Here is a 22,279-nt window from a genome sequence, read left to right on the forward strand (position 1 = left end):
ACAGTTAAAAGTTGGCAGTTATAAGCAACTGAAAACAGAGGCTTAGAATAGGAAATGTTGGGCAACTTTAATAATAGATGGTGTTACTAGCTCCACCTATATAACATTTCTGAAGACCATGGCTTCCTTAAATATTTGGAACTGCCCAGATTTTTACCAGCAGCAACATACCACACTAACCCAACTAAATAATTTTCTGAAGTACTTGGATAATAAAAATCTGCTAATTTGAATCAGTCTGCTGACATTTTTGCATTTAAACCTGACAGACAATAAACCTGTTTAGATTAGATTAAAGATGGTGCTACATAACATTAAAGTTAAGCATCCTCCTAATAAATGTACTTTTGACTTGTGATCCCATGTTCTGAAGTCCAAGAGTCACTTTATTCACCTTAGCACTGTAAAAGGACATTGTCATATGCTGTAAAGATTTTACATTTGGAATTAACTATTTTTTCTTAATATGGGAGAACTCAGTGAAAAATGAGAGACCAAGTCATCCAATAATCAATAAATAGAAAAGAGTCCCACAATAATTGGGAAAAAAAATGCACAAGTCATGATAAATCAAGGATGCTGCTGGAGCAGATCTCATTCACTGAGTTGCCAATTCATAAAACTTAGAAAAACCCCTATCGTGGTCTTTAAAGGTGATCTGTATACGATAAGAAAATGTGCCCTCTTTGGTTTCCTTATTATGTATAAAGTCTGGAAGGATTCTTTCTCTGACGAATTTCTGTACCTGATTTCAACCTTAAGAGCATCAAATATGGTCCTCGCAGTTTTGCTAGAGTACATTTTATGGATGACCCACATATGTATTAGAGTTCTTAGCCCTTAGAATGAAGGGATGTAATCCTTAACAAGAGATCTTTCTGCTCAAATATTTTAGTTAAATAGAGGTCAACAAAATACCTAGAAGAATTCTAGTTTATCTGAAGAAAAAAAGTCACATCATCTCATTCAAATTTTACTTCCTCCCATGGTATTGGTCATAAACCGAGACATCCAAGCCGCTTCTAAACTAGTAAAATGTACAATCCCCCTATCTACAACTTTAGCCACTGGTTTAGCTGACTTAATATTCGTACTGGTGGGACCTTGAGTGTGGGGAAAAAACCTCCCTCAACTGGACCTGTTTTTACAACTATTTTGACTGGACCAGATTTCAAAATTGACTGAAGGACTGTATACAAAGTCTGTTTGGGAGTCTTGTGTATGCTAGAGCTCTCTCAATCAATGCTAACATCCTTTCATCTGAAACTGCTATAACACAGACTGGAATTTATTTTGGGCAAATTTCCCCTGTGCAGACATGGCCACAGTCACCCTAAAGTTTTCAAGGATAGAAAAAACCCAAATTTCCAAGGTTAAAAGAAAAAAATAAATCCTTATTTTGAAAAAAAAACCTTTCAATTCTTTTTTACATCATAAAGCAGCTGAAGAAAAGCTATAAGAAATCACAATTTCTTCTTCATTTACCAACACCGAACAAAAATACCACGGTTACCCAATTATAAATCAATCTTTATTCAGATGCTACTACAAATTACCAGGCTTTTGCTGTTCATATCAGAAATCCTCTAAGATATTTATCATGGTAATCTGCCAATCCTCTTTTACAGTCTGAAGTTTAATTTACATACAGTAATTTATTCAAAGGGCTGGAGAGTGAGTTCTAATTTTAATACTAAATTAAAAAAAAAATCACTTACCTGAATATAGCATGTAAGGACACCTGTTGCATAGATGGGAACTGTGGCTTTTGTTAGTACCCCATTCCCTGCTGTGGAATCTAAAAGTCATCGATATAATGTATCAGAAAAATTTAAAACAGAATTTCTTATCTTGCAATTAATTACTTTTGGGCAATATTACAGCATGTTCACCTTTAAGAGTGATTCATTAAGTTTACATGTTTAACATTGACAGTGTACGAAGAGGACTACATTTGAGATCTATGTTTAAGCAATATTCTAGGCTTGATAGAAGAAAAACAATGGAGAGATACAGTTGCTTCTGTAAACAATTCCTACATTAGGGAATTTATTGAAAATTCTTCCCGTTGCTCATGCCAGGTTAGCCTTAGCATAGATGGCTCTCTGGTCCAGCAGGCATTTTCAACAATGGACCAATTAAATAAGGCACATCTAATCAAAATGGTGCTGAAAACAGCTGCTAGAGTCCATGAGCCTTCTACACTAGGTAACTCAATGTTACCAAGAGTTGTGCAGCTGAACTGGTGTTAGTAACTGTGGGAAGTTTTGGCACGTAGCTTAGTAGCAGCATTAACAATTTATTTTAAGGTGCACAAGAGTGTTCCAACAGGTCAAAATACATTAGACAGTTCCAGCTACAGACTCACGCCAAGATGTTAAAAAATGGGTGCCTAAAATTATCCTTAAATCCTTATTTAGTCACTTAAGTGACCTGATTATCAAAAGCACTGAGCAATCAGTTTCCTTTGGCCTTTCAATCAAATATGGTCCTCGCAGTTTTGCTAGAGTACATTTTATGGATGACCCACATATGTATTAGAGTTCTTAGCCCTTAGAATGAAGGGATGTAATCCTTAACAAGAGATCTTTCTGCTCAAATATTTTAGTTAAATAGAGGTCAACAAAATACCTAGAAGAATTCTAGTTTATCTGAAGAAAAAAAAGTCACATCATCTCATTCAAATTTTACTTCCTCCCATGGTATTGGTCATAAACTGAGACATCCAAGCCGCTTCTACACTAGCAAAATGTACAATCCCCCTATCTACAACTTTAGCCACTGGTTTAGCTGACTTAATATTCGTACTGGTGGGATCTTGAGTGTGGGGAAAAAACCTCCCTCAACTGGACCTGTTTTTACAACTATTTTGACTGGACCAGATTTCAAAATTGACTGAAGGACTGTATACAAAGTCTGTTTGGGAGTCTTGTGTATGCTAGAGCTCTCAATCAATGCTAACATCCTTTCATCTGAAACTGCTATAACACAGAGTGGAATTTATTTTGGGCAAATTTCCCCTGTGCAGACATGGCCACAGTCACCCTAAAGTTTTCAACGATAGAAAAAACCCAAATTTCCAAGGTTAAAAGAAAAAAATAAATCCTTATTTTGAAAAAAAACCTTTCAATTCTTTTTTACATCATAAAACAGCTGAAGAAAAGCTATAAGAAATCACAATTTCAATTAAAATAGACAGTATTATACAAATATTTATTTTAATTTTAAAAACATAATTAAGGCAGCCATGCCAATTTAAAATGAATTTTACTTTCAAACTAACTTCTGATTACAGACTGTTTTTTTTTAAAAATGCTAATCACTTTCATAGACCAATTCCAGAGACAAGTAATTTACAATTTTTCCTCAGTTCAGGCTGAAGTTGATTTTTATTCATGCTAATAACAATGAATGTGCTACTCACCGATGTTTTCTTCAGACAGTCTTAAGATTTCTTGGAATTGCGGTTTTACCTACAGAATAGATGGGTACCCAATTTAAGCAAATCTGTAACAAGTTTCAGTTTATTTATAAAAGAGGTAAAGACCAGAGAAACGAAAATATTGGAGACACTGACAGAATATTTGAAAGTTTCCCCAAGTGTAATCTCATGAAACCAAGCCTTATACTGAGCACCTGATATTAAATGAGGGGGTAAACACCATCAATCATTGACTTTGAAGGCATAAGGCATTCATCAATGTGCAGGACCAGGCTCTATTTGAGCTGCACAGTACCACTAAAATTATGCTTACTGCAAAAGCCGTGGCGGAGGGGAGGGGAGAGAAAGGATTAACAAGTTTTACAACCCAACACAAGTATATTGGCGGATTTCCCTGAAACTTCCCCAAAATTTTCTCCCCCAGCCGGTGATGACAATTTACACCAAAAGGCTTTATAAGTTTAGGGCTCAGGTCCAAAAGTGACCTTAGACTAGAACCTGGAATTAGCCTTCTCTATGGAGACTCTTCTTACGGCTCCAAAATACTTGTGTCAGTCTTTGTAAAAACTCCTTTAAAAGATAGAAATAAATTCAGTGCAAACATTCACTGTAAAATATTTTCAAAATGGACAATTATTTTTTCAGCTGATCTTCACACATCTCTAAAATTTTACTGAGTAATTATAATCCTTTAAAATATTATTCTTCGTTGATTTACAATAGACCTTGCCTTGTATTCCTTAAACATGTTGAACAAGGCGAATACTTAGTTTAAATCAACAATCAAATATGAATGAATGGAGGACATGCAGATATATGTGAATAAGATTTGGCACACAAAATGTACTGTATAGTGTACTACATACACTAAAGGAAAACTGATGGCATATTTCATTGAAATTAGGCCAGTCTCTCCAGCCCAATGTGTCCACCAAGGAAGAGTAAGTAGTGTGTCAATGGGCTCCTCCCCATTTCAAGTTGGGTAGGATGGCAGTCTGGGAACAGAATCCCTGCGTGTAGTATGAATAAAGAGACATCATGAAAGGTGAGGGACACAAAAGGAATCCAAAATGAGTGGAGAAAACAAACAAACAAACAAACAACAACAAAAAAAAACAGAATGTGGCCAAGAGCAGGTTTAAGACTGGCAAGTTAAAACGTGTCAATGATTTTTGACTCTGGAATGAAATATTATAACTCATCTCTCATGTATGCACATCATGTAAATATGATCCTGTATATTAAGTATTTCTATATTTAATTCATCTAAGCTAGATACAGAAGAATTCTATTACCTTAGTGTTTGTGAAAATTTTCCCAAATGTCCTGCAAAGCCGCCAGAAAAACCTGGAGAATTCATGGACACAGGCAGTTGAGGCAACATTGATTTTGCCAACTATTTCTATAAGCTGTGGTAACCTAAAAGAGGAAGTAGCAGCACATTAAAAGTTACTCTGCACGTTTCCTTCTCTGTGATTTCACTTCACCCTACAAACTGACTGCACTTTGTATATCACTGACCTTCCTGATCATTGCCAATTCTAATCCCAGCAATACAATAACATTAACAGTTGAGGCAATCCCTGCTATAATTCCCTTTGTTTGGGATAGTGGAATACTATCCCCCAGGAGCGTTTGGCATTTGAGTTTCAAAATACCCCCTTTTATTGTGGAATACCATATTCTGCAAGTGTCTTAAAATGCAAGAATCCTCACTTACTTACATAATGATGTATTTCTAGATCAGCACAAAGAGGAAATCATAACTTTTTGGTACAAATACTATTAATCTATGAACACATTAAAGGCTATATTTTTTCCAGAACGAATCAGAAAGAATGGAATTCTAGAGTTTTTAGGTATCCAAAGTAAACAAAAATGACAGTTAAATATTAAGATAATGAAAAGAACCTGAACTTTTTACTAATAACTGTTTAGAAGGCATGAAAGTTTTGTATTAGGAGTGCAGGAAAAATAGGTACACTCACAGTTGATTGACAACCCATAGCAAAGTCTCCCAGCCTGTGGTACCCTCAAGTTCCAGTTGGTAATCATAAAGCTGCAGCAGCACAGATAGCTGTTCACGGCTTCCAATGATAGTAGCCACATCCTGAAGGGGTGAGACAGGCCGAGGGAATCTAGTCACTGTAACAGCAGAAGACAAAACCATGTGTTTAAAAAAGAGAAAAAGATAACCTTGATGTGGTGTCAATAATTAAAAGTAGTAATTATTAATTTGAACTTCTACAGCATGTTCCATCTAAGGCTATTTAAGTGCTTTATAGAAATAAATAGGTCAAGTCTAAGTCTTAAAGGTAGGTGGGGATTTTACAGATGGGGAAACAGAGGTAGAGAGGTAGGAAGTAGAGAGACTAAAAATTTTTTCAAAGATCTCATAGCAAGTCTGTGGAGGAGCAAGGAATAGAAAACTGGGTCTCCTGATTCCCTGTACTCTGCTTTATATCACAAGACTATTCCCTTCTTTCCATATTAATCTGAAGGGAATTCTATGTTTTTGATCACTAAACTTCTTCTGATGCTAAAATTAATCAATTTACAAAACATAAAAAGAAGGCTAAAGAGAATTCTGGAGGTACGCCTATGAACCTAAGAATATCTTTAATATAATGGTTCTGGATTATATTAACCTAAATGTGTTTTTATCCTCTCAAATCCTCAAACATGTATATAACTCTACCCTGCAAAAAAGTTCAACTACAAGGACATGATATCCCCTATTCCTGAATTCACTCAAAAGGAATCACAAGTGTGTTCTATCAGAAGTTACTAGATCAATGGAAATTGCATACATGAGATTTTTACTTTATGTATGCAGTGTTGTTGTAGCCATGTTGGTCCCAGGATATTAGAGAGAAGGTGGATGAGGTATTATCTCTTATTGGACCATTGGATCTCCTAACTTCTATTGGTGAGAAAGACAAGCTTTCGAGTTCACCTACCTTGTGTCTCTAATTTTCCCTTTATGCAAGGTGAAATTGTCACTCTAGTTAAATTCTGAAACTTTATAGTATTCTAGGCATAGACAGGAGTGACTTAGGGTAAGTGTTCATCTGAGTCACTGATGGCAGTAAGAAAGTTTAACAGTTATAAGTTAATGTACATATTTCAGTTAACTTTTAGAATTTTTAATATCTAAAATATTCACACAATACTTTGCAAGTACACACGGCACATTACTGTTGGTGTAGGGTAATAATCCAAGCATTATGTACAGCATCCCCAAGCTTCCTATAGAGCCAGTATTGCCAGTAAAGCCTAAAAAGATTAATATAATATAAAAATATTTTACAGCCTCAGAGGGCTGATTACAGTGTATCTACAGTCCAGTCTATTCAGTGCCTGTCTAGACATTGTGTAGGTATGCAATAGGTGGAGAAGGTCCTGCACTATTATCCTCTACTACTATTTCAGTGTGAAAAATTTACCATTCATGTTATTGTACCTCCTGACTAAAAGAAACAAAAGAAGACTTTAAAGCAGTTAAGATGTATTTCCCTATGTATTACTGGCTATTGGAAGTGTGCTATTCTTCAGAGCAATCATTAGGAAGCCCATGCAAGAAGTATTTTATGATTGCTTGTTAAACCTTTTATGTTTAAAAATTGCCTACTTTAAACAGGCATGAAATGCAGACAGCTTCTGATTACACTATGTAATTGGTTTACACAGGTGAGAGGGGAAAAAAGTATTAATTTGGGATAAGTGAAGGAAAACCATATAATGAAACTAGCAGCTGAAAAATCATCTGTAGAGCACGGTGGGTGCATACTATCTTCTGATCCCCCACTTGTGATTGGGGTGCCTTTGCAGTGCCCCATCCCATTTTGTGCTTCACAGGGATCCTCAAACGAACTCTACCCAGTCTACAGGAACACTTCCCATCAGGCCTCAACCCCAGTCCAGTGTCTCACTCCCCATAGTTGGGGGTGGGGGATTCCCAGCCCTCTGCTCCTTATCTGGGTCATAGTTCATTATCTCTGCAGAAGCCCATCTTGCTCCCTGCAGCTGCTTCTTCAAGCCAGCTATAGATTCTCAGGCTTCTGCTTCTTGAGCATCCTCCAGGCTTCCGGCCTCTGGCAGTCTCCGATACTCTCAACCACACCCGTTCCCTGCAGCTTCCTGCTGCCTTTTAAGTTAGAATCACCTAACTGACATGAGACGCATCTTGTAATCAGGGCTGGCTTAGCCCCAGGGCCGGCTCCAGGCACCAGCCTGGCAAGCAGGTGCTTGGGGCGGCACGTCCAGCTATTCGGCGGCAATTCGGAGGACAGTCCCTCACTCCCGCTCGGAGCGAAGGACCTCCTGCTGAATTGCCGCCCCAGATCGCGATCGCGGCTTTTTTTTTTCTGGCTGCTTGGGGCGGCCAAAACCCTGGAGCCGGCCCTGCTTAGCCCTAAACTGTACAGCTCAACAGCAAGCGCCTCCTACCCCCATTACAATCTCCCTGAAATATTTTGATATTAGACAAATGGCTACTCTTTTGGACTCTTTTTATTGACAATCTCTGTAGTTCATTAAGATTTTCCTGTTTCTTTTAACATACTAGCTTACTGCTGCTACTAGAGCTGAACTCTAAAGTAAAATGGGGGAAAAAAAAAAAAGATGTAGTTTCACCAAAAAGAGAGAGAGAGAGGAACAAAGAGAAAAAGGCCATGACAAAGCTTCACAAGCTAGTACTGGGAGCAAATAAGTCTCTCAATTGGCTTGGTTACATTAAGGGAAATTCAGACAACTCCAGAGATGTACTACTAAAATAGATTTGCAGTGACACCACATGAAAAAGTTGGAGATTAAAAAAGGTTCCTGGGTTTGGAAACCTAAAACCACAATGCTAAACATATAGCGAGGTTATATAAAGCTACAAAGTTTACATTACAATTTCCACAGTTTATGTCTACATAAAAACCCTACAGACATATATTTCAAGTAAAATAGTTTCACCTGACCCTCTAGAGTTTCTAGCTTTTTTTCTATGTATTTAATATTGATTGATGTTAGATTTATCAGTTTAACCTTTGCTTGGATTCTAGAGAAAGTTTTCACAGTATTTAATTAATTAGATACCTTCTATTGGTGGCACTTCACCCTGGAGCTTAGCTTTGCTTGTGAAAGGTGCATTCTGTAGTACCAGTGAAAAAAGTGAAGGAATCAAGGACTGCAAAGCAGAAAGATACATGTGTAGCTTATGTTCATCCAGCCCATGCTCTCCTTCCTGAAAGATAAGTATAAGGTCTTTTAAGGGTTTTCATATTTTTTGTTGGTTTAATGTCAATTAAATGTCAATTAGATAATGGCAATTATCTATCCCCTATCACCACAGTATTTTAGTCTCTCTCAAGAACGTTCAACAGAAACACTCCTTGCACACTCCTTCCATACCTGCAAGAGCAAGATTAATTACTTCACAATGTGTGTGTGCGCGCGCACGCGCCTACCTCTTTATGTGTTAGAAAAAACAGGAGACTTAAATAAAAATAAATATGTTTTGTAATTAGTTCTGAAAGTGGTTAGGTTCTATGATCATTCTTATATTCTGAAGGATCTAGATTAATAGTTCAAGAATGCAACTTTCTTACAGGTGCTGGACATGAATTCACAAACCCACCCATTAGTTGAGAATTCTAAAATACATGATCTGCACTTTTGAGATAAGAACGAGGCCTTTCTATCTTGCTATTTATTTCTTGACAATGTTTTCATTTTATTTTAGTACTTTCCATTTTGATTACTTCAGTCCATTTCAATGTTTGTTTTCTACCATTTCCATTAAATTTAGGCATGTTGACTGCAAGGCCTGAAACACAATCCAATTATCTTTTCTTAAGAACGAAAGCTATGGAATCCCAACATAAAAATCTCCTGAAGAATTCTCCCCACAACCGCTGTAGGAACTGGTATTTTTTTTTAAGTGATATGAAAATTAAGTGTGCATATCAGATAGAGATACATAGAAAGAAATCTAATTAGAGATGTATGAACTGAACACCTACCCTGAGTAACTTTTCAATCTTATTAAGCAGTGTAGGTATAAGATGCGACTGTAAATTTCCCAGTTCTGTAGTCCAGGCAGCATAGGCGGGTAAAAATACCTGATGTGTTGCACTAACTACTCGTTCTGAGGGATCTCCCAAAGCTGAAAGCAGCAGTTCAAAACCCTGGCAGAACACAGTAAAGCACATATTAGGAATGTTGTGTATATATCATTTTTCCAAATGAAGATTACAAAAAATAGACTATAACTCAAGCAGTGAGGAAATGTGCATTTAGAAGGGTTAGATTACTATCTGTTATTTTAGAGTTATTAAACGGATATAAAAAGTACTTGTCACCGTAGTATATGGATGACCTACAAAACTGATACATATCAGTGACCCTCAAACAAGTAATTTTCTTCCCTCCTTTTACTCTTTAAAAAAAAAAAAAAAAAAAAAAATAGTGAGTATAAGCTAAATTCCCAAACATTGGCAGGGGTGAAGTTAGCTAGTTGAAAAGACATCCGCATAAGAAGATGGATACGAACAGACTTTAAACACCTGCTTAAAAAAATACAACTGGAAAACATTATATTCTGAAAATATTCTGCTGCTATTATATAATATAAATACTACACTATATATTTTCTGTACACGCTGTGCTATATATTTTCTGTATTTCATTTCGAAACTTCGCTAGGTAAATTATGATGCCACAAAAAGGGATTATATCTGCAAGTGATTAAAAAGTTGTATTAGAGCCTTAACATATCATGCTTAGGCACTGTCCCTACAGGTTTATGCAGGTAAGTATTGGGGCTGAGGTGTAACTACTCTTCGATGTGAAAAACAGAAGGACAAGTTGACGAAAGTACCCTATATGAAGCTCATCCATGAGGTACTACAGATAGCTGGAAATGTAACTTTTCCTCCTTTTTTGGTCACAGTGACTAAAATTGTGAGTAATTTACATGAAAAATACTATATTCAAAAGTGTCTGAAGCATGGATACATCGTAACAGGCATTATATACATATAGACTTTAGCCCTGAATGATACCTGTTGGTATTTGTCTGGATCATCTATGTATCCCATGATGATACCCAGGCTTTTGATCACAGCTTCTCGTACCAGATCTGCCTTATCTTCCATTAGCATCTGTTGCAGCATAGAAAGCACCAATGAACTACGAATCTCTTTCTAAATATAAAGAGAAAGATATATCTGTTAAATATGTAAATTGAGTAAATACTCTGCACCTATATAGTAACTTCCAAACAATGAAATTTATTCTCACAATACACTTGTGATTAAGTATTATCGTCATTTTTACTAGTGAGGATGCTGCATAGAGATAGAGCACCAGCAACTTCCACAAGTCCCACTATAAAGTCTACTGTGAATCTAAGCATAGAACCCAAGTCCTCTAACTAACCACTAGAATCATATATTGTGAAGACATGGAAAGCATGTAATAACTTCTTGCTGACTTTTCGGATGACATCTAGAAATAATATAAAATCATATCCTGGAATGCGATACAACTTTATTAAATGTTGTTAACTCTTAGGCCTGGTCTACACTAGTAGGTTATGTCGAATTTAGCAGCGTTAAATCGAATTAACCCTGCACCCGTCCACACAACAAAGCTATTTAGTTCGACATAGAGGTCTCTTAAATTCGATTTCTGTACTCCTCCCCAACGAGGGGAGTAGCGCTAAATTCGACATGGCCATGTCGAGTTAGGGTAGGTGTGGATGGAAATCGACGCTAATAGCTCCGGGAGCTATCCCACAGTGCACCACTCTGTTGACGCTCTGGACAGCAGTCCGAGCTCGGATGCTCTGACCAGCCACACAGGAAAAGCCCCGGGAAAATTTGAATTCCTTTTCCTGTCTGGGCAGTTTGAATCTCATTTCCTGTTTGGACATCGTGGCGAGCTCAGCAGCACTGGCAACGATGCAGAGCTCTCCAGCAGAGGTGACCATGCAATCCCAAAATAGAAAGAGGGCCCCAGCATGGACTGATCGGGAAGTCTTGGATCTGATCGCTGTGTGGGGCGATGAGTCCGTGCTTTCGGAGCTGCGCTTGAAAAGACGGAACGCAAAGATCTACAAGAAGATCTCAAAAGCCATGACAGAGAGAGGATACAGCCAGGATGCAACGCAGTGCCGCGTGAAAATCAAGGAGCTGAGACAAGGCTACCAGAAGACCAAAGAGGCAAACGGACACTCCGGATCCCAGCCCCAGACATGCCGTTTCTACGAGGCACTGCATTCCATTTTAGGTGCGGCCGCCACCACTACCCCACCACTGACCGTGGACTCTGAGGATGGGATATTGTCAAGGGCCGCTTCCTCGGAGATGTTAGCGGACGGGGAAGATGAGGAGGACGAGGCAGTCGACAGCGCTTACAAAGCTGATTTCCCCGACAGCCAGGATCTGTTCATCACCCTCACAGAGATCCCCTACCAACCGTCCCCAGGCGTTAACCTGGAGCCAGAATCAGGGGAAGGATCAGTCGGTAAGTATTTAAAACATGTAAACATTTATTTTGAACAGAAGAGGAATATTAACAATATTAACAATGGGTTTTTCATGATTAGTTTGCCCTAGGCGCTTAACGTTTTAGTCCTTGGCAGTGCAACTACTGCAAAAGAATCAAACAATGTCCGGTTTATGATGATTAGTTTGCCCTAGGCGCTCTACTTTTTAGTCCTTGCCAGTGCAGCTACTGGAAAAGAAGGTCTATATGTCCGGGGATAGAGCTAAAATCCTCATGTGACATCTCCACGAAGCTCTCCTGGAGGTAATTGGAAAGCCTTTGCATGAGGTTTCTGGGGACAGCGGCCTTATTGGGTCCTCTGTGGTAGGAAACTTTTCCACGCCAGGCTATCATCAAGTACTCCGGGATCATTGCCTTGCAGAGCATGGCGGCATACGGCCCTGGTTTTTGCTGGCTTTCACGCAGCATGCGGTCTTTCTCTGTCCCAGAAATCCTCAGCAGAGTGATGTCGCTCATGGTGACCTGCTTTGAATTAGGGGACTGTTACTGTTGGGACTGCTTGCCTGTTCCTTTACAGAACTGTAACCGGCGGTTTACAGCCACGCGGTGGAGGCGGGAGAGGGGCAGCATACAGGGATCTTTCCCGGGGACAGCCGCAAGGGGGTGGGACAGGGGCAGAGTTCATGCTTGCCGGATTGCCGGCAGCAGGAACTGGCCAACGCTAGGAGCATTGCTTTGAACGTGAAAGGAGGACACTGCTATAATTTAAGTTTTAAGCAGCCAAAAATCTACGGCTTACCATATCAGCCTGCTACCCGAATTCTGCTGTCCTGCCCCGCTTTTCTTATCTCCAGTGCAAGACCCCAGGCACTGAATGCGAAGGCCGACAATTCGACCTTGTCCTGACTGCGCATGTGATAGGTGCTGTGCATGGTCGTCTTCACAGAGAAAGACTATGTTCATTGTTCACAAAAAATTATCTTTGTGAGGAATTCACTCCCTTTTTCCCATCCCACAGCTGCGACTGTCTCCCGGCCTACCTTGGCATCCCCCTCCCAGAGGCTGGCGCAGATTAGGCGGAGAAAGAAAAGGACACGGGATGACATGTTCTCAGAACTTATGGGCTGCTTCCAAGCCGAGGCGGCCCAGCAGACCCAGTGGAGGGACAACATGTCCCAAATCCATCGATCACACATTGAGCGGGAGGAGAGGTGGCGTCAGGAAGACCAGCAGGCGACTCAAACGCTGCTTGGACTAATGAGGGAGCAAACGGACACGCTCCGGCGCCTTGTGGATGTTCTGCAGGACCGGAGGCAGGAGAACAGAGCCCCGCTGCAGTCTCTCTCTAACCGCCCTCCCCCGCCACAAAGTCCCATACCCCCCTCACCCAAAGTCCCAAGAAGGAGGGGCGGCAGGGGCCGTGAACACTGTCACTCCACCCCTGCAGACTGCTCAAGTAACAGAAGGCTCTCATTCCCCAAAATTTGATAAGTCCTTTCCTTCCCACCTCACCCAAGCCCCCGGCCCAGTTTCATCCCCTAACTGTTTAGTTGCTAATAAAAAATATGTTTCTTTTAATTACTGTTTCCATCATGTTCTTTTAGAGGACAGTGTGTTTGAAGGGAGGGAAGGGGATTGGTAATTGGACAGGACAGTCACCTTTACCAGGGTACAGACAGGGGGGCATGTTCAGCAGCAGGTCACAAACACATTGCAGTCACTAGGCATCCTGGTCAGTCTGGGAGATGGTTTTTATGTTCTGTGTGGGGGGGGGCTATGTGAGTTTGTGGCAGGGGAGGGCGGTTAGAGATCTTATACAGCGGTCCTTATCCTGGATCACAGAGCCACGCAGCAGCGTCCTCCCCCGCCACAAAGTGACATAGCTCCCACACACAGAGTCCCGAAAAGGAGGGGTGGCAGGCTCCGTTGAAACAACCAGTCCAACACTGCGGACCGCTCTAGGAGCAGGAGCCTGTCATTCCTCGAGTTTATAAGCGTTCTTTCCATCACTACGCCCGCTCCCCACCACAGTCTGCATCCCAGTTTCAACCCTTTACCGCGAAACCTGTAATAAAGACAACGGTGTTTATTAACAAAGTTCCATTTATTTTATTTTTAAACGTGTGTTGGAAGGGGGGTGACGGGGTGAACGGGGTATGTAGCTGCAGAGGATAGTCAACATAAACTGGGTAAAGAAACGGGGGCAGGTTCAGCTTCTCTTTAAACAAAGTTAATAGTCACAGGTTACCCTGCTCACTCAGGAACCTAGCTTTCAAAGCCTCCCGGATGCACAGCGCATCCCGCTGGGCTCTTCTAATCGCACGGCTGTCTGGCTGGGCGTAATCAGCAGCTAGGCTATTTGCCTCAACCTCCCACCCCGCCATAAAGGTCTGCCCCTTGCTCTCACAGAGATTGTGGAGCACACAGCAAGCTGCAATAACAATGGGGATATTGGTTTCGCTGAGATCAGAGCGAGTCAGTAAGCTTCTCCATCTCCCCTTCAGACGTCCAAAAGCACACTCCACCACCATTCTGCACTTGCTCAGCCGGTAGTTGAAGAGTTCTTTTTCAGTGTCCAGGGCGCCTGTATAGGGCTTCATGAGCCAGGGCATTAGCGGGTAGGCTGGGTCCCCGAGGATCACTATAGGCATCTCCACATCCCCAACAGTTATTTTGTGGTCCGGGAAGTAAATACCTTCCTGCAGCCATCTAAACAGACCAGAGTTCCTGAAAACATGAGCGTCATGAACCTTGCCCGGCCATCCGACGTTGATGTTTGTAAAACGTCCCCTATGGTCCACCAGTGCTTGCAGCACCATTGAAAAGTAGCCCTTTCGGTTGATGTACTGGCTGGCCTGGTGGTCCGGTCCCAGGATAGGGATGTGAGTTTCATCTATAGCCCCACCGCAGTTTGGGAATCCCATCGCGGCGAAGCCATCTATGATGACCTCCACGTTTCCCAGGGTCACTACCTTTGAGAGCAGTAGCTCAACGATTGCGTTGCCTACTTGCATCACAGCAACCCCCACGGTAGATTTGCCCATGCCAAAGTGGTTCGCGACTGACCGGTAGCTGTCTGGCGTTGCAACCTTCCAGAGGGCTATGGCCACTCGCTTCTGGACACTCAGGGCTGCTCGCATCCGGGTGTCCTTGCGCTTCAGGGCAGGGGACAGCAGCTCACAAAGTTCCAGGAAAGTTCCCTTCCGCATCCGAAAGTTTCGCAGCCACTGCGATTCATCCCAGACCTGCAGCACTATGCGGTCCCACCAGTCTGTGCTTGTTTCCCAGGCCCAGAATCGCCGTTCCACAGCATCAACATGACCCATTGCCACCATGATGTTCACGGTGCGGGGTCCCGTGCTTTGCGAGAGGTCTGTGCCACTCTCAGACTTCATGTCCTCACCGCGATGCCGTAACCTCCTCGCCCGATTTCTCAGCATCTGCCTCTGGAAAATGTGGACGATAAGGTGCGAGGTGTTGACAACGGCCATAACTGCAGCGATGGTGGCAGCGGGCTCCATGCTCGCAGTGCTGTGGCGTCCGCGCTGTTACTTACCAGAAAAGCGCGTGAAATGAAATGATTGCCCGCCGGCGCTTTCAGGGAGGGAGGGCGGGAGTGACGGTTGGATGACGACAGTTACCCAAAACCACCCTCGACACATTTTTTTCCCCAGCAGGCATTGGGGGCTCGACCCAGAATTCCAATGGGCAGCGGGGACTGCGGGAACTGTGGGATAGCTGCCCACAGTGCACCGCTTCCAATGTTGACGCTTGCCCCGTTAGTGTGGACTTACAAAGTCGAATTACTGCCCTTAGTGTGGATACACACGTTCGACTTTGTAATATCGATTCCACATATTCGATTTAAGTAAAATCGAACTACTCTCGTAGTGTAGACATACCCTTAGCCTTTACCATATTGGGCTGATTATAGCAATTTGGGCTACAAAAAAAGTTCAGCATCTAAATTGTGCTATAACATGGTTTAGCCAAGCAGCTGGATGTCAGATTAAAAAACCCTTAGATTTTAACCTAAAACATTGGTGAACATTAAAAAAGTATTTGCCAACAATTAACATGTAGTAGCATCTGAGATAGAATAGTTCTTCTCGTCACACTGAATAAGAACACTTACTTTCTTGATATTTCTACCATAATCATTGTGGTATCTGAGCCACTTACAAAAAATAAGTTACAGTTGTAAGACTGATATCACTACTCCTCTAATGGAGAAATTCTTTTTTCAGAATCAATTGATATAGGTCTTGATTCAGAAAAGAGACTATATTCAGGAAAGCACTTAAACATTTGCTTATGTCCCACTGAAAGTAAATCATAGAGATGGGTTTTGCATTTTGTCCTGAAGACCGTGAGAATTTTGGTTATTTTAATGTATTTGTCAGGGTAGGTATGGAGAGGGAGGTAAAATGGATTGCATACCCTGAACTCAACCTCCAGCACCATTTGTCTGGTGCTATTCTCCCCCATGTGGACAGAAAACAGAAGAGTGTGTTTCCAAATGGCAGAAGGTACACAGAATGGTGTAGATGCAGTTTGGTTTTGTGGTGTTCCGGACCCACGACCAGCACATCAAAACTGATGCTCAAATGATAAATGCTTAGTAGCAGCTGCAGAGGAAGCAGGTGGTCTCTTTCTCTGGAACCTTGATTTCTTCCTGGGCAGTTCAAAACATCTCTGGAATTCTGAGAATGAAGTGGGACGGGATCTCTATTGTTTGGGATCCACTAACTGTTTGTAGGTGTGTAAATCCGAAGGGATCTTAATGTGACTCTGGAATCTTTAAGAGTACGCAAGGACTCATCAATGGATTCAGCGAACAGCTTTAGCCCATCAAATGGGGAAGATCCTCAACTGTGTTTTGGACCTGCCTTGGGAATCCAGACAGTTGGAGTCAGAATGCCCTTCGCATGACCAATACTGTAGAGATAGATCAAGCAGTAGTGTTGGCTGTTACAGGTCTCGTTGGATTCAATGCTCTAGCGCAGTGGTTCTCAAACTTCTTTTTTCGCGGACCACTTGAAAATTGCTGAGGGTCTCGGTGGACCACTTAATGATCTTTCCAAATTCTGTTTGTACCGTTCGCTAACTATCGTAAAGCGCTTTGGATAAAAGCACTATATAAAAAAAAAAGTAATAATAAACGTTGTTTTGTTCTACAAATAAAAGCACACAACTCATTTTAATATCAGTAGTCTTACCTTTCTAATGCAATGGATGTGCTCTCTCTCCTCTGCCGTGACAGCCCCCAATCTGGGGCTGGGAAGGAGCGGGGTCTCTCCCTCTCTCTCCTGCCGTGGCAGCCCCCAAGCTGGGGCTAGGAAGGAGGGCCATCTCTCCCCGGCAGCTGCAGTCCTGCAGCTGGGGAAAGTTGCCTCTTTCTCTGGCCGCCGCAGCCTTGCACGTCCAAAATTCTCTCCAACCCCCTATTCTCACCCCACTGCCCCCCCTCCCACCTACCCCCTATTCCCCCAAGACCACCATCTCACCTTACATGTGCATCTTTTCCAGGGTCCAGGCACCTAATTAGTGGAGCCACGCCTGTGCAGCTCCACTAATTGGGTGGGTGGGCCTTCATTGTCTTGTGTGCGGCCGCCCAGGCATGCACCTTAGAGGGAACTATCCGCAGACCACCTGAATGGAGCTGGCGGACCATTGGTGGTCTGCAGACCACAGTTTGAGAACCTCTGTTCTAGCTAACAGCTGAACCTTGTTAATTAGAGCCTGAAACTGCTCATGCTAATCAGCCAGCAGATGATCAATAAAGGTGGTGAATTTGGCATAATTTGAATGACTGTACTTAGTCATGATAGCTTGATAGTTGGTGATCCTAAATTGAAGAGTCGCAGATGAGTATATTTTTCTGCCAAATAGATAAAGACGTTTTTGGTCTTGCCTTTCCATGGTGTTGTCTACCATGCCTATTCAGTGCCTGCACAACCACAAAGTTCAGTGCTAGATGGGTGAACAAAAATTCGAGTCTTTAGCCAGAGCATAACATTTCCTATTACCTATTTGCATACTGGTTGTATCGTCGCAGGGGTCTGCCAGATGGATTTGACAGGATCCAACAGGGCCTTGTTAATAGGCAGGGCAACTTGGGTAGAGGGAGTCAGTTGAAGAATATCCAGGAACTTATGCTGCGATTCCCAGACCTCTTCCAAAAGAGTATCTGTAGAGCGGTTCATTAACTCCTGGAAGTGTCTGAAGTCATCAACCATAGACGGGTGGGGGAGGAGTAACCACTTAATCTTGGGAAGATGAAGAAATATTTGAGGACTGGCCTCTATCTGCCCAGGCCTCCAGCTCCTCAAAGGACTCTTGTGCCTGAGGTAGTGGAGGAGGGACATTTGGAGCAGGGGAGCATCTCCCCTGGTTGTCCCCATGAGAAAGACTAGGGGCAAGAGAAAACTGCTGTTAATATGCAGTCCAAGGATCACAGTATCACCACTGGAGGGTCCAAAAGGCATCGGGTGGCATCACTGGTCTCAAACCAGGCTGTGGGAACACAGGTCTGTCTTTGATGTAACTTCTCACTCTTCTCAAAAGTGTCAGGAATGAGTTCCCTTATCTGAAGAGTAGGGGAATCTTGGACTGAGACATTTGAATTGGAGGATAATTCCTTCTCATTAAGGTAGAGAGCCCCAGCACTTACTGAAGGTGTTGGAGAATCAAGCAGTAGTGGGGAAAGGTCTATCTTGGAGACTATGGCTATCTTGGTACTGACAAGCTTTTGTAACCCATTAACAAGGGAGACTCCAATTCCTCCGAAACAAACTCTAGAGAATTTGAACTCCTGTGGTACCAGGTGGGCTTGGAGAATGGGGCCCTGTGCCACTATCAGTACCGAGGGTATAAGTTGATCTGGAAAGTCCCTTCTAGTCAAATTAGTCGGTACTGATGAGGATGCCTAGAGAGGCACCGAGACTGTATGAGAAGTGTAGCATCTTCTTGGTACCAATGCAGTTTTAGGGGGTCAATTTTGATACAGACAATACCGAAGGAGTTATGGGCACTGTTCTCTGAGAACTGGAATGCTTAGATTCTTCTCTTGTTGCAGTGTTCTGCTTCTGTGATGTCAAAGGTTTTGGTACCGAGGCATGCTTGTTGTCCTTATTCTCAGAGGAGCCTGAAGCTCCGGACAGGATGTTGGTACCAACAGCATCTGGTGCCTCAGCTGTACCCAGAGTGGGCAAGAGGTCTCTGTGGCAGTCTTACTTCGCAGGGACCAAGGTGGGTTTTCTTTTGTTCTTGGCTCCTCTTTCTATGGGTCTTCATGGATTTACCTCAGGTAGACCTAAGTGAACGTATCGAAGTTGAGGGGGCATTGTGTTCACTCAGACTGATGCCCAAGGGGGCGGGGAAGTGTCTCCTGGTCTGGAGCTGAGGCCAGCTGGAGGAAACGCTCCATCATTAAGAGTCTCGATTTTATCACTGATTCTACCTTGCCCTGCCTTTAAAAGAGGAGCAAATGGAGCACTTTTGTGGGATATAAGACTTTCTCAAACAGCAGATACAATGGGAATGCATGTCACTGACGCAGACGGCCTCCCAACAAGAGACATGCCATCTGAAGCTCAGAAAGCCTGGCATACACCAGGGCAATGGTTATCTAGATAGGATAAGGTCCCACCCAAAAGGGGAATGGGAACAAAAGAAACTCCCCCTAAACCACTTCTTAAAATAAAATAAATAATAAAGAAAGATAGTAAGGCACACTAACACTGTCTCAGGCCAAGGCAGCTGAGAAGGAAACGTGGGTGATTTGCCCATGCAGCCCCATAGAGCCTCAGAGCAGGGCCAAGGAAGCGTAGGGCTCAGGCATGGGCCTAATGGGCTCTGCCACCAAAAATCTACAATTAAAGGTGCAAGTGGTGTGAGCACACCTGACGTGGAGCACCTATAGTGGAGCACTTCTATAGTCAAAGAAGACTATATGTTACCACCAACATCTATGCATCTGCACACATCATCCCTCAAGATATTTTTCCCCTTTGAATATGAAAGTGGTAAGTGATAGGGTAACCGTCAAAGCCACTTGTTCAGGGGTGGCCAAACCGTGGCTCGTGAGCCACATGCGGCTCTTTTACAGTTAAAGTGAGGCTCGTGGAGCACCCCCTCCTTCCATTCTCTGCCTATCAGACTGGGGGGAGGGGAAGTCAGGACTCCTGCCCTGCAGTGGGGTGGTGGGTCTAGGGGCTTCTGTTCCGGGGGGAGAAGAGTCTCAGGGTTCAGCAGAAGTGGGACTGAAGCCACAAGCCCTGGCAAGCTCGCCCCATCTCTCAAACTTCTGAAGATTGTTTGGTCACCCCTGCTATATATTTTCCTCTTACTTTCTAACAAACAAAGTATTAGCAGTAAATACAAAATACTTACAGGAAGATAAGGTGCTAGAGCTCCACAGGACTCTGCCACTAGTAATCGTCTCTCTGGGTATTTGTGATTGATCTGGTGAAGAGAAATAGAATGTTTACTTATTCTATAGTAACTGTGGTTCTTTAAGATGTTGTCAGTGTGGATTCCCCACTATAAGCACACATGAGCCTCAGGCATGCAATATCAGATGTTTCTGAATAGCAGTGTCCAACGGGGCCGGGGAATGAAGAATATCAGCAGTATCAGCCAGTGATTGTAGTACCTCTCTCTCTCAAACCTGATAGCTGCTAAATCAGCTAAGTCCAAGGCTTAGTGTTTGATAAGGGTCAGCGGATTACTCCACACTATCACCTTACAGATTTCTGAAGCTGGTGGAGAATCTTGCTTGCACTCTGGTGCAGTGGGCATAGAAGTTTGTTGGGAAAAGTACACCAGTCAGCTGGTAACATAAAAATATATATATAATTTATTTTTTGGTGAAGAGATAGCTTTATCTTTAGAGTGCCTACCTATGGCTAGAAAGACAGGGTAACAATATGAATGGGTTAGTTCTGTTGATCCTGGCTTGTGTCAGCACGCTCAGGACACCAAAGAGCTTGTGAGACTTTTCTTGCATGAATGTAGTCTTAATATCCAGCGTCTCCGCAATTTGAGACAGGAGGTCCTGGAAGTCTTTGAAGTCCTCTGTTGCTGCTGGTGCTACTACTGCATCCAGTGAAGAGGATTCGTTGGGAGATGATGAGAGGTGTCATTGTCCCTCTATCATCTCCTGTTCCAGTGGGTCTGGATCCACGTCTGGTTTTGGTGTGTGGTGCCACCAGAGTGCGTGATCTCTTCCTTTTCCCAGAAATGGGGGAGGCTAATCTGCTCTGACATATAGGTGGACAGTCTCCAATAAGACCATTGGGGTCTATGTAGCATACTATAAGTGTATTGGCATAGTGAGATTGGTTAGCCAAGTACCACTCCTGCACAGGCACTCTGAATGGGGCTCCTTGATACCCTTCTTTGCATCATTCTCTGATGGCAAGGGAGAGTGACTTGGCTTGATGTTGGAGACAAGGAATTAGTTAGGAATGGCAAAGAGTAGTATCCCTTCTTTAAAAGGTAGCATACCAGGAACATCTCTGGAGACGATACAGACACCTCTATTGCATATCCCAGGTCCTTGCTCAGCTCAGTCATGGGAATCAATACCGGGATTGGTGCTGGGTCTCTCGCCCTGATTGACTGCCTGGGGCTTTGTCCTTGTTGGGAGTGATGTCTCATGTTCTCCTTCTGGGATTTCCCTTTGGTCTTGGAGTCATTTAGCTTGGTCTGACTGAGTTGGTGTCCCATTTAGGAGCGGGTGTAGGTACCAAGTTTAACGACTGAGGTGCTCGTTTTGAGGCAGTGAGTATAGGAGCTAGAGTAGCCTGTACTCGGACAGTCAACACTGAGGCAGTGTCTGCCAACTCTGCCAGTGCCCTCTTGGCCTTCCCTTCCACTGCCTGAACCCACACCATGATGTGTGCTCCAGGAAGTGCTAGCCAATGGTGGTTTATCTGGCCTTGCTCTGGTCGTAACTCTCACTCCGAAGTGACCTGCATGGACTTTTTCAAACAGATGTAGCTTGAGCAGAGAGTCACTGGACTCGCAGGTCCTGACAGAGAAGAACTTACATATAGAGCACATGTCCAAGATGCTGCTCTCTCTCAGGCAGGAGAGTCACTATCTTTGACATCTTTGATTAGGATCAGTCTGTTGCAGGATGGACAGGATTTGAAACCTGAGGTTTCATGTATTCTGCCATGAGAGATGGTGCCTGGCATGAAGTGCCTCACGCCGCTGTACAGGAAGATGTACAGCGGATTCAACAGACTGAAACTAAGATTTTTGTCATCCAATAGATTGGAAAAGAACTAGTTTAAGAGTCTCTGAAGAGAGTCAGAGGGTCAGGCACTT

At 42.8% G+C, this 22,279-nt stretch overlaps 1 protein-coding gene across 1 annotated transcript in view; it reads right to left on the reverse strand.

The window, feature by feature from the left end:
• Positions 1 to 22,279, reverse strand: part of RELCH (RAB11 binding and LisH domain, coiled-coil and HEAT repeat containing) — a 124,693-nt gene that overhangs the window by 38,280 nt on the left and 64,134 nt on the right. The window contains exons 13-20 of the mRNA XM_065398797.1: positions 20,336 to 20,407; positions 10,495 to 10,635; positions 9,454 to 9,618; positions 8,528 to 8,675; positions 5,431 to 5,587; positions 4,738 to 4,861; positions 3,425 to 3,473; positions 1,719 to 1,798 (exon numbers count right to left, since the gene is read on the reverse strand). Coding sequence (XP_065254869.1) covers positions 1,719 to 1,798; positions 3,425 to 3,473; positions 4,738 to 4,861; positions 5,431 to 5,587; positions 8,528 to 8,675; positions 9,454 to 9,618; positions 10,495 to 10,635; positions 20,336 to 20,407 — 936 coding nt within the window. The remainder of the gene's footprint in view (positions 1 to 1,718; positions 1,799 to 3,424; positions 3,474 to 4,737; positions 4,862 to 5,430; positions 5,588 to 8,527; positions 8,676 to 9,453; positions 9,619 to 10,494; positions 10,636 to 20,335; positions 20,408 to 22,279) is intronic.

The sequence above is a fragment of the Emys orbicularis genome, chromosome 2 (assembly GCF_028017835.1).
Source record: "Emys orbicularis isolate rEmyOrb1 chromosome 2, rEmyOrb1.hap1, whole genome shotgun sequence".
Lineage (NCBI taxonomy): Eukaryota > Metazoa > Chordata > Testudines > Emydidae > Emys > Emys orbicularis.